Source organism: Marmota flaviventris, chromosome 10 (assembly GCF_047511675.1).
Source record: "Marmota flaviventris isolate mMarFla1 chromosome 10, mMarFla1.hap1, whole genome shotgun sequence".
Lineage (NCBI taxonomy): Eukaryota > Metazoa > Chordata > Mammalia > Rodentia > Sciuridae > Marmota > Marmota flaviventris.
This window is the reverse complement of record NC_092507.1, coordinates 122,618,515-122,631,125: the sequence shown is the minus strand read 5'-3', so window position 1 is coordinate 122,631,125 and position 12,611 is coordinate 122,618,515. Positions and strand designations below refer to the sequence as shown.

Below are 12,611 nucleotides of genomic sequence, written 5' to 3'. Positions count from 1 at the left end.
ACAACATCGATATCACTTAGATAAGTTTGAAGGAAGGGAAGATTGCCACCATCAACAACCAAGACCAGAGTCTAATAAAGAATGGGACCAGGAAGGTCAAATGACGTGTCCTTTCTATTGTAATTTATTTTTTAAGATCTTTTTGGAACTAAGGATTGAACCCAGAGAGGCTTTACCTCTGAGCCACGACAACCCCGCCCTTTTTTTTTAATTTCGAGACAGGGTCTCATGAAGTTGCAGAGGCTGGCTTTTAACTTACTGATTTCTGAAAGGCTTTCCGGGCTTCTCGCGTCCTTTAGTCATGGAAAATCGACTGCTAAATGAAAGGACCTGCAAACTCCTGCTCCATCCTCTGGCAGAAACTGCCTGACGGTAGGCTCCGACAGCGCGCCTCCCGAGACCTCCCCCGCGCGCCGCGACCGGAACGCGTCCACCAGCCGGTCCGCGCAGTCAGGAGCGTCCCACGCAGCTTTACCCGAGACAGGGACCGGGAAGCAGGCCTTTCCCGTCAACCCTAACGCTAGTCCCCCGTAGGAGCCGCCGACAAATAGAAGGCAAATTCCAGGACCAAGGAATAATCCCTCTTAATTAATTCGCCGAGTTCTTGGCGCCAAATAGCCATCACAGTCCGTCCCCTACCGGAACTATACGAACGTAATACATAATCATCCGCCTCATTAAATAGTCCTCCTAGAACACCCACGACACACACTTTCCCGGACCAAGAGACCTCTAGAAGACATGAAATAATAATAATAATAATAATAAATAGATGAGCCTAAGAGATGCACTTCCTTCCCGCTCGAATAGAAACGTGATATTCCTAATGTTTTTCACCAGAGATTCCTCCGCCAGAAGTTATATTCCTGCGCTTTCACTTCCGGGTCCGCCATTTTGTTGCCTCCATTTCTCCACGAGGGGGGGTAAGGGCCCCCAAAATATGCATACATGGAAAGGCCAAAAAGTAACCGTCACTGACAGGGAGTCTTAGCTTCTGAAGGAAATGGGGCCAAACTGGCGGGCTCGCTGAAAGTGGAGCCGACAGCGTCCCGGACGAGGAGGTGAGGAGGCCAAGAGATGCGCGGGCTCTCGGGGGCGTAGGGCTGGAGTGGAAGGTGCCTGAGAAGCCGCCCCGCTTCGCAGTGCAACCCCAGACCGCTGGGTGCGCTCGGAGAGGCGCCCCCGCGGCGGAGCGGGCACAGCGGGGGAGGGGGACGCAGAGGAAGGGGATGCTGGCGGGAGGAAGGGGAGGGGACTGGAGGAGGTGAGGAAGGGGGTGGGTGCGAGACCTGGGGCCGCGGAGCTGGACCACGGGAAGCCGAGGCCACAGGGGTGACCGCTAGGGGGCGCGCGGCACAGGAGCGCGGGCTGCCCCTGGGCGCCAGCTTTGGCTCCCGGCTCAGAAAGCCAGAACTCGGGTGTGGAGAGCTGGAGGCCCCTGTAGAGCGGGGGTGGGCGGCCCGGCTGCCCCGACTCCCGCGGCGCAGCGAGGCGGGGGGCGAGCAGGAGAGCCCGGCTGCATCCCCGGACGCTCGTTTGGACGGCTGACCGCCCGGCGGGGACGTGTGCGATCCCGAGAGAAGGATCTCCCGACCGCGGACTCTCGAGTTGGTGCTTTCCTGTCCCTTTTCTACCCTTCAGCCTTTCCTCCGGCCTCACGATTCCTTGAGCCGTATCCCACTCCTCTCCTAAAGGCCTCTCCTCCCCTCTGCTCCTCTTTCTGTCATGGGGAAGGACGTGCTGTGGCGAATCGACGACGTCATGCTTCTGGCCACCCGGGACGCGTTTCGTCGTCGCGTCCGACCGCCCAGCCCTGCTCCTAAGCGTCTGTTTCCCACCTGCCTCGCTGGCGACGAGGAGCGGACGACCGCCCAGTACTTCTGTAAACCAAAGTAATTACCTGATCCTAGCGTGCTTCTGAGAGCGCCGGCACCGCACGGGCCCCGCGAGTCTATTGAGAAGACCGAGGGGGTCCCCAGTACTGAGGAGGAAAGCGCGGGCTCCGAAGACCCCAGCTCCGTGGGAATGAAGCCAGAGCCTCTTAGCAGGGCGCCTGGCGCAGAGGCGGCCCCGAGTTCGGTGTCGGCGTCAGCAACTGAAGTCAGGCCTTAAGCAACCCGAGAGACCCTGTCTCAAAATAAATAAGCGCACTCCTGCAATCCCAGCGAGGTAGGGGTCGGTAGTTCAAGGCCAGCCTCAGCAACTCGGTGAGACCCTGCCTCTAAATAAAACAAAATGGGTGATGTGGCTCAGTGGTGGAGCAGTTGCCTAGCACACGTCCCTCAGTTTGAGCCTTAGCACCACATAAAAATAAATGAAGGTATTGTGTTCTACACACACACAAACACACTCACTGCCACACACACACCATATACTTTAAAAAACAAATGAAGTTCTTATTCTCCTGGGCATACTTATTCAGAGAACCTGGATGCAGATCTCAGGTATATTCATTTTGGTTTGTGTTGTTTTCAGTACTGAGGATTGAACCCAGGGATGCTCTACCACTGAGCTACATCCCCAGCTCTTTTTATTTTTATTTTGAGACAAGGTCTTGCTACATTACCCAGGCTGGCCTCGAACTTGCCATCCTCCTCCCTCAGGCTCCTGAATAGCTGGGATAGCAGGAGGCACTGTGCCACCACTCCCAGCTAGGTATATTTATGTTGAATAAACAACCCTGGTAATTTGTTGAAGGGGGGGGGGTTCTTTTCTTTTTCTTTCTTTTCTTTCTTTCTTTTAATTGTGGTGCTGGGGATCAAACCCAGGGCCTTGGCATGCAAGGCAACAACCTTGGTAGTTTGAATACAAAGTTCAGATTGAAAAATCACACAGCAGCTAAATTATTTGTCTAAGCCAGTGATTTTTATATTTTCCTGTTTCAAGATCCATTTACACTCTTAAAAATTATCATTGAGAACTTCATTATGTCATATTTATTGATATTTATTATTTTAGAAGTTATATTTTTAAATATTCATTAATTAGGGCTGGGCTGTGGCTCAGTGGTAGAGTGCTTACCTAGCTTGTGGGAGGAACTGAGTTTGATTCTCAGTACCACATGCAAATAAAAATAAAGGTCCATCAACAACTAAAAATATATTTTTTAAAAAAGTTTATTGGGAGCTGGGGTTGTGGCTCAGTGGTAGAGTGCTAGCCTTGCATGTGTGAGGCACTGGGTTCCACCCTCAGCATCACATAATATAAAATAAAGACATTGTGTCCACCTATAACTTAAAAAAAAAAAAAAGTTTATTGGGCTGAGGATATACTCAGTTGATAGAGTGCTTGCCTTGCATGCACTAGGCCCTGGATTCAACCCTAGCACTACCAAAAAAAGAAAATTTATTAATTAACTTAATTAATCCATTAAATGTTAACACGATTAGACTTTTTTTGTTTTTTATTTTTGCAATGCTAGTTACTGAACCCAGGACCTCACACATGCTAGGCAAGCACTCTACCACTAACGTATTTTTATGAAAAATAAATCTCAGTTAAAAAAATTACATATAGTGAGAAGAATGGCATTGTTTTACATTTTTTACTAATCTCTAACTTCTGACTTAGCTGTATTTTCAGAACTACTTCTGATTCAATCTGTTGCAATAAATACTTGGAGAAGGAAACAGTATTTTAATAGCATTTTCAGACAACTGTCAGTATTTTTTGATCTACACAAAAACTTAGCAAGTGGTAATTTTTTGTTTTTTCTTTTTTTTCAGTGTTGAGAATGAGCCTCCAGGCTTTGCATGTTCTAAACAAGCACTCTAACACTGAGCTACTTCCCCAGCTCAACAACTGCTATTTCTTAAAAAATTAATGGCAATTGGCCAGGCAAGGTGTTACCAGCCTGTAAACCCAACTACTCTCGAGGCTGAGGCAGGAGGCTCACAAATTCAAGGCCAGCCTAGGCAACTTGGACAATGCCTCAAAAATAAAAAGGGCAGCTGGGCATGGTGGCACACACCTGTAATCACGAGGATTGGGAGGCCGAGGCATTAGGATTGCAGGTTTAAAGCCAACCTCGGCAACTTAGAGAGTCTCTAAGCAACTTGAACCAAAACCTCTGTCAAAATGAAAAATAAAAAGGGCTGGGGATGTAGCTCGGTGGGCTGAGGATGTAACTCAAAGGTAGAATGCTCCTGGGTTCGATCCCTAGTACTATACATACACACAGAAAAGTCGCATGAGAATTCTGAAACCATGTCAATGAACTTGTGTTCTTTTACCTTAAAACCTTTTGATCTATCTTTCACTTTGAATGTTTTTACTTGTGCAGGATTTTATAACTTCAGGCAATGGTCATTGGAAAGTATTGGTTCGCCAAATTATGCATATCATCCAAATGTTGGTCCATTTTATTTTATAATATCAAAAAGCACATTCATTAATATTACCACTGATTTCATCAGAAAAGTCATTAAGAAGTAGTAAGCTATCGAGTTCATCTTGGTGGATTTAGGCTTTCCTTTTTTTCTTTTTTTTTTTAGTGCTGGCGATTGAACCCAGGCTTTCCAAATTCTAATTTTTGCCTGAAAGCTCAAATTAATGATATTTACTAATAATTATTGTCAGTTGTTTTCCTTGTAGTGTCAGGCTCACTTGGCTCACTCATTTTTAAAATTTTTTTGTAGTTGTAGATGGACAGCATGCTTTATTTTATTTGTTTATTTTTATGGGGTGCTAAGCATCAAACTCTGTGCCTCACACATGCTAGACAAGCACTCTGCCACTGAGCTATAGCCCAGGCAACTTGGTTCATTTTTCCTTTTTTTTTTGGTACCAGGGATTGAACCCAGGGGCACTTAATTACTAAGGCACATCCCCAGCCCTTTTTCATATTTCTTTTTAAAATTTTTTTTGATAGTCATAGATGGACAGAATGCCTTTATTTATTTATTTTTATGCAGTGCCAAGGATCAAACTCAGGACCTCACACGTGCTAGGTAAGTGCTCTGCCACTGAGCTACAGCCTCAGCCCCCACTTGGTTCATTTTTAAATAAACGTCTGTCATATTCCTGAGTCTTTGATTTGTTTGTTCATCATTCTTTCATACAAAGAGTGTTCCATGAGTCGGGTGCTGTAATGCATGCCTATAAGCCCAGCTACTTGGGAGATTGAGGCAGGAAGGTTGCAAATTTGAGGCCAGCCCGGGCAACTTAACAAGACTCTGTCTTAAAAGTAAAAATAAAATAAAAAGGGCTGGGGATATAGCTCAGTGGTAGAGCACATTTAGGTTCGATCCTTAGTACCACTAAATAAATAAAACAAGGTGTTCTATGATAAAAGCTGTTATTTCAGTTTGCAACTTAATTGTACAGTTTTTTCTCAAGAAATCCACCATACTGAAGTATGCAGCAGAAGTGCTTAATATATATGTCCCATTTCATCACACACAAATTATAAACACATGTATTTAGGTGTTAAGATTTAATAAAATTAGTAATATTTACTGCTTCATCAAGGATATTTTTAAATAGAACTGGCTTTTTTCCCTTGAAAGTACATTGCAATGAAGAATAGAATAATTAGCATACTCAAGGCCCTGGATTCAGTCCCTAGTATAGCAAATAATAGTAATAACAAGGAAATTAGTTTCACAATTTGATCTGAGCTATATCTAGCATTGTATTTGTACTACCAGAACAAATGTTAACATGGTAAAAGAGGCAAATAATATCTTAGTATTCTAATAAAGATAGTTTTGACCCCAAAAAGATTGTTAGTGACCACCAGGGGTCCATGTACCACTTTTTTTTTTTTTTTTTTTGGTGTGTGGGGACGGTATTGGAAATTTAACCCAGGGGCACTTTAACACTGAGCTACATCCCCAGCTGTTCTTTGTTTTTTATTTTGAGACAGGACCTCCCTAAGTTGCTTAGGGTCTCTTTAAGTTGCTTAGACTGGTCTTGAACTTTCCATCCTCCTGTCTTAGTCTCCTGAGCTTCTGGGATTACAGGTGTGTAACACCGCATTTGGCCATGTACCACAGTTTAACAACTTGCCTTGTTTGTTGCTGTATGGGGAATTGAATCCAGAGGTGCTTTACCCCTGAGCTGTATTCCCAGCCTTTTTTTTTTTTCTTTTTTTTTTTTTTTTAATGATGCTGGGGATCAAACCTAGGGCCTTGGACATGCTGAACAAACACCCTACCACTGAGCTACACCCCTCCCCCCACAGTCCTTTTAATATATATTTTTTGAGACAGGGTCTCACCAAATTGCTGAGGCTGGCTTCAAATTTGCTATCCTCCTACCTCAGCCTCCCAAGTCCTTGGGATTACAGGCATGCCATCAGGCCCAGAAGCAGATCAGTGTTTGACCAGAAAGTTTGCTTTTTGTAAACTTCCATCATTATATCTTTATACCACAGATGAGAAAAATTAACAGTGCATTTTATTTTAGAAATCTTGATGTGTCCTATTTCATTATGGCATCCAAAGATCTATAAACCTTTAGAAAGAGTTGTTAGTTGCTAATAAGGAATCCCATAATTTCCATCAAGCAGCAATTTCACATATAGGCACACTTCTTTGTCCCTGCCTGGAAATCAGTTCATGTTTTATTACTTAATATTGTATTCCTTAAAATAATATTCTACTGGGGCTAGGGTTGTGGCTCAGTGGTAGAGTGCTTGCCTGGCATGTGTGAAGCCTTGAGTTCGAATCTCAGCACTACATATAAATAAAGTTCCATTGACAACTAAAAATTTTTTTTAAAATAATAATATTCTACCATTGGTCATTTCAAGAGTATGAAATGTTATTTTTTGATTCCCTATATTAGAAAGTATGTATAGAATATATTGCTTATATTTCCAAAGTTTTTCTGGAGATTAAAAGGGAGGGAACTATCATTCAGTGCCTAAAACTTTCCCAAATATCGAATTGTTTAAGATGATAGAAGAGTCCTACCAGTTAATGAGATGTATCATATGTATATTCAAGTATTAAAAGTCTTCTAAAAACATTTTACAGGCAGCTTTCCTTGTGTTTGAATTATAGCTACCTGAAAAGTTTTGCTCTTATGCATAAAGATGTCTTTGGTGGACTTGGGGAAGAGGTTGCTAGAAGCAGCAAGAAAAGGCCAAGATGATGAAGTGAGAACATTAATGGCAAACGGTGCCCCATTTACCACAGACTGGGTAAGCTTAGCAGAAAGGTCTCTTATATTCAAAGTGTGCCTTTATCAATATTTTTTGTTAAAGGCCAAACAGACATTATTTATTTTTCTTCATTCTCTTGCTTCCTCATTCCCCTTATAAGAGTTTTATTTTCTTTATCTTACCTGAATATGTGGCTTTCTTTTTTAGTTTTCCAATTTGAAAGTGTCTCCTCTGGGATACATAGGTAATTATAAGGTATTATATGTTTGTGATTTTCTGTAATGTTTTTTAAAGTATTTCCTAAACGTTTATTTCTCTTTGGAGTATTCTTGGGTTGTAGGCTTCATAATTACCAAGAAGTTAAAATGAGTATATGAGTACATTTTATTTCAGTTGTTAATAGCCTTTTTTTTTTTTTAAATTTTATATGTGGTGCTGATAATCGAACCCAGTGCCTCACACATGCTAAGCAAGTGTGTTACCACTGAGCCCCAGCCTCAGCCCCTAATAAGAGTACATTTCTATTTATTTATTTATTTATTTGTTTGTTTGTTTGTTTATTTTTTGGTGCAACCAGGGCCTTATGAATGCTTGGCAAGTGCTCTAACACTGAACTACACAGCCAATCCCCAAGAGTGTATTTCTTTTCCTTTCCTTTCACATGTTCTGGTTCATAAGGAAGAGTCTTTACATTTTGTTGGCCACTCTTGGAAAACATTAAAGAGGAAGATGTAATTTTTTTCAATATGGAGAATGAACCCAGGGGCACTCTACCACTGAGCTATATCCCCAGCCTTTTTTATTTTTGAGACAGGGTCTCACTAAGTTGTGGAGGCTAACATCAAGCCTGTGATCCTCCTGCCTCAGCCTCCTGAGTCACTGGGATTACAGGAGTTCACCGCTGCACCTGGCTAGGAATGTTTAATTTAATGAGCCTAGACAACCGGCCTGGAGATCAGCATGTTTGGGAAGTTGTAATGTGGGCCTTCCTTTTTTTTTTGGTGCTGGAGATTGAACCCAGAACCTGTGGGCCTTCTTACCATTCACATATTTGTAAGCACTGAATAATTTTAACAATTTTGATGAGTGAGTGACCTCTTGTGGGGTTATTAATTCATAACTTCAGAGGTCAACAGGTTCTTAGCACTTTATAAAAAGGCAGAAAAGGAAACCCTTGAGATTAGCATTTCTATAAACAGATGTGAAAAGAGCAATATGAATTAAATCCAGTCAGGCACAGAAGTGGAATATATGGGAAACACAGAATAAACTGAACAGGCTTAAAATAAAGGGTGTAATACACACACACACACACACACAAAGGAATAAATCTCAGTTCCAAAATGGATGCTGATATAAGATTTATTTTGAGATGACACAGTCTTGCTTATTGCTGTTGGAATGGTATTGCTAAATTTTTACCTCATCAGTCTTTTCATCTCATCAGTCTTTTTATTCTTATTTACTGTAGCAACAAACCTCTATTCGAACCAAATTTGTACCTCAAATTCCACATGTAACTTGTCTCTGCCCTTTTCTTAAGAATTGTTTTGAACCTGTCTAGCCGTTTCCTCTATCCCTGGCTCAGAATGCTCTTTTTGATCCTTTTGTTTTTTGTTTTTAGTACTGGAAATCGAACCCAGGGACACTTTACCACTAAGCTACATTCCCAGCCCTTTTAATTTTTGTTAAATTTTGATACAGGGTTTTGCTGAAGGTGGCCTCAAACTTGGAATCTTTCTGTTTCAACCTCCGGATAGCCATTCACTACCATGCTTGGCATTTTTTAAAAACCTTCTTCCTGTTTAAAATAATGTTCTTTAGGGAGTTTTTAAAAAATATTTTATTAGTTGTTGATGGACCTTTATTTATTTTTATGTGGTGCTGAAAATCGAACCCAGTGCCTCACACATGCTAGGCAAGCACTCTGCCACTGAACCACAACCTCAGCCCCTCGCCCCTCTTCAGAGAGTCTTAACCTGATAAATCTACCTGACTTATAACCATTATACTGCATACTTATTTAATTGGTATATATTTATCTGCATATTTGTATATTATTATTATTGGGATTTTTTTTTAATATTTTTTTTAGTTGTAGATGGACACAATATCTTTATTTTTACATGGTGCTGAGGATGGAACCCAGTGCCTCACAGGTGCAAGGCAGGCGCTCTACCACTGATCTACAGCCCCAGCTCCTGTAAATTTTTAAAAAAATTATTTTAAGTTGTTGATAGATCTTTATCATTTTTTATTTATTTATACATGGTGCTGAGACTCAAACCCAGTGCTTCACACATGTCAGGCAAGTGCGCTACTGCTGAGCCCCAGCCCCGCAGCCCTATTTTATATTTTATTTAGAGACAGGGTCTTACTGTTTAGTGCCTCGTCTTTTTTGGAGTGCTGGGGATTGAATTCAGGGCCTTGTACATGCTAGGCAAGCACTCTACCAACTGACATACAGTGCCCCCAAGTGCCCCGCCTTTGCTGGCTGGCTTTGAACTCTCAATCCTCCTGCCTCAGCCTCCTGAGCTGCTGGGATTACAGGTGTGCACCACCATGCACGACTATTATTGTATTTTTATTTTGTTTTGTTTTGTTACTAGGAATTAAATCCAGGGGTGCTTAATCACTGAACCACAGCCTCACCACTTTTTATTTCTTATTTTGAGACAGGGTCTCACTAAGTTGCTTAGAGCCTCATGTAATTGCTGAGGCTGGCTTTGAACTTGAGATCCTCCTGTCTCCGCCTCCTGAGCCACTGGGATTACAACGTGTGCTACCCACCCAGCTTGTATATTAATTTTTAAGCTAAATTATTTCTTCAACACTATCTGTCCAGTTAGATTCTCTCTCCAAAGATAGGAACCATAGGATTTAACTCTTCTTCATATGAATCCATCAATGCTATAGGATTCTGCACACAGTAGATATTCAATAAATATTATTTTCCCACAGCTTGGAACGTCACCCCTCCACCTTGCAGCCCAGTACGGTCATTATTCCACAGCAGAAGTGCTCCTTCGAGCAGGCGTTAGCAGGGATGCCCGGACCAAAGTGGACAGGACCCCTTTGCACATGGCGGCAGCTGATGGACATGCGCACATCGTGGAACTGCTTGTCAGGGTAAAGCAAGAATAGTGGTGGAGCTATATTGTAAAAAGGACATCTATCTCCCTGTTTTCTTAAATAGTGATAAGAAATTGAGCTGGGAAAGATTAAGTGTAGATGGTTTAAAACACTGAGTTACATCACTTTCAAGATTCATGGTATGAGGAGTCTTCTAATTTTTTAAAGTCTAAACAGATTTTATTGATTTTTCTTTATTCCTTTTCTGCAGTCATTCTCTATATTATGCCAGTTTTTTTGGGCATTCAGCACTCTGTTAATAAGTGCAACAATAATCTCTTCTTTCCCCCTTCCTCTCCCATCTGTTAATATTTCCCAGTGAGTCCCTTAGAAGACCCAGTCATTGAAAGCATAATGTCTTGTCAGCATTCAGGAGAATTTGAGAAACATTTTTCTCTTTTATATTTCTTAAATGTGATCTCAGTTTAAGTTCTTAAATGTTATCTCAGTTTAAGTATGTGTAATCTCTATGGAAATCCTTGTTATTTGGTGATGGGATCTTGCACTTGTGCTACTATAACCAGTTTCTGTTGAAAAAGTTGCTTTTCTGTGACAGAATGGAGCAGATGTGAATGCCAAGGACATGCTGAAGATGACAGCTTTGCATTGGGCCACAGAGCACCACCATCGAGATGTGGTAGAGTTACTTATCAAATATGGAGCTGATGTCCATGCTTTCAGCAAATTCGATAAATCTGCCTTTGACATAGCCCTGGAGAAGAACAATGCTGAGATTTTGGTCATCCTTCAGGTATGTATATTCTCAGAATATACATTGATTAAAGTTAAGATTTTTGTGTGTGTGTGTGGAAGTTGCTCTAAAATTGAATTTTTTTTAAGAGAGAGAGAGAGAGAATTTTAATATTTATTTTTTAGTTATCGGCGGACACAACATCTTTGTTTGTATGTGGTGCTGAGGATCAAACCCGGGCTGCACGCATGCCAGGCGAGCGTGCTACCGCTTGAGCCACATCCCCAGCCCAGAATTTTTTTTTTTTTTAAAGAGAGAGAGAGATTTTTTTTTTTTTTTGTAGATGGACACTACACAATGCCTTTATTTTTATGTGGTGCTGAGAATCGAACCCAGGTCCTGCCCATGCTAAGCGAGCACTCTTACCACCGAGCCACAATCCCAGCCCTAAAATTGAATTTTTGCTGGGAACAGTGGTGCATGCCAGTAATCTCAGCTATTTAGGAGCCTGAGGCAGTAGGATTGTGAGTTCAAAGCCAGCCTCAGCAATTTAGCGAGGCCCTAAGCAATTTAGCCACATCCTGTCTCTAAATGAAATATAAAAAGGGTTGAGGATGTAGTTCAAAGGTTAAGCACCTGGGTTCAGTTCCTGGTATCAAAAAATAAACCATAAAACTGAATTTTCCCCATCTTATCAAGGTAATACTTCCAGTGTATTTCGATCTGTGACTCAGTGTCATTAGTATCTTTAAAATAATAATAATAATAATGGGGCTGGGGCTATAGCACTGGTAGAGCACTTGCCTGGTATGTGTGAGGCACTGGGTTCAATTCTCAGCACCACACATAAAAAAAATAAAGGTCCATCAACAACTAAAGAAAGAGAAAACTTTAAACAAAACAGTCCATAAATTATTGAATTATTCATGGTGATTAAAGAAAAATGTTGTGGAAATACTTACTGCCCATGTTGCAGAGCAGAATTCCCTGAACCTTTTGTTCTGAGGCTTTCCTGATTTTTTAATCATTCTTTGTTCAAAAATATTCTGTTAAATTTCATTTTTCTCTCCATGAAAATTTCCCTTTTTTTTTTTTTTCCCCCTTTGGTACTAGGGATTGATCCTAAGGATGCTCTACCACTGAACCATATCCCCAAACCTTTTTATTTTTGTATTTTGAGACAGGGTCTTCCTAAGTCCCAAACTGCCCTACAGTCCTTATAGTCCTCCTGCCTTTGCCTTCCAGAAAAATTTCCTTTCTAAACTTAACTTGAGACAATATTAAAAGTCACTTTTTATTTTCTGAATGTTTATCAATTGATGTGTGATAGTATATAGCTCTAACACATGTTGGGTGATAAGGAAATCATCTCAACTCAAATTCAAAAATTTATTCCTTCCTCCCTTCCTCCCTTCCTTCCTTCCTTCCACTGGGGATTGAACTCAGGGGCATTCAACCACTGAGCCACATTACCAGCCCTATTTTGTATTTTAGAGACAGGGTCTGGCTTTGAATTTGCCATCCTCCTGCTTCAGCCTCCCAAGCCTCGGGATTACAGATGTGAGCCACCATGCTCAGCTATATCTATTAATTTCTTAAGTCAGTATTTGTATATAAAAGGAACACTAAGATGGGGATGTAAAAATTAATAGGACACTCCATTTGTGTACAATAAATCGA

The 12,611-nt window shown here is 41.5% G+C and overlaps 1 protein-coding gene across 9 annotated transcripts in view; it reads left to right on the top strand.

Annotated features, from left to right (window-relative positions):
- Window positions 1-770: 770 nt before the first annotated feature.
- Gabpb2 (GA binding protein transcription factor subunit beta 2) overlaps window positions 771-12,611 on the top strand; it is a 45,174-nt gene continuing 33,333 nt past the window's right edge. Inside the window, exons 1-5 of one of the 9 annotated variants that reach the window (XM_071618452.1) lie at window positions 771-1,061; window positions 1,911-2,169; window positions 7,008-7,147; window positions 10,070-10,237; window positions 10,797-10,991. In XM_071618452.1, coding sequence (XP_071474553.1) covers window positions 7,040-7,147; window positions 10,070-10,237; window positions 10,797-10,991 — 471 coding nt within the window. In that variant the 5' untranslated portion in view covers window positions 771-1,061; window positions 1,911-2,169; window positions 7,008-7,039. The other 8 variants (XM_071618449.1, XM_027953855.3, XM_071618451.1 and 5 more) reach the window with 8 other exon arrangements.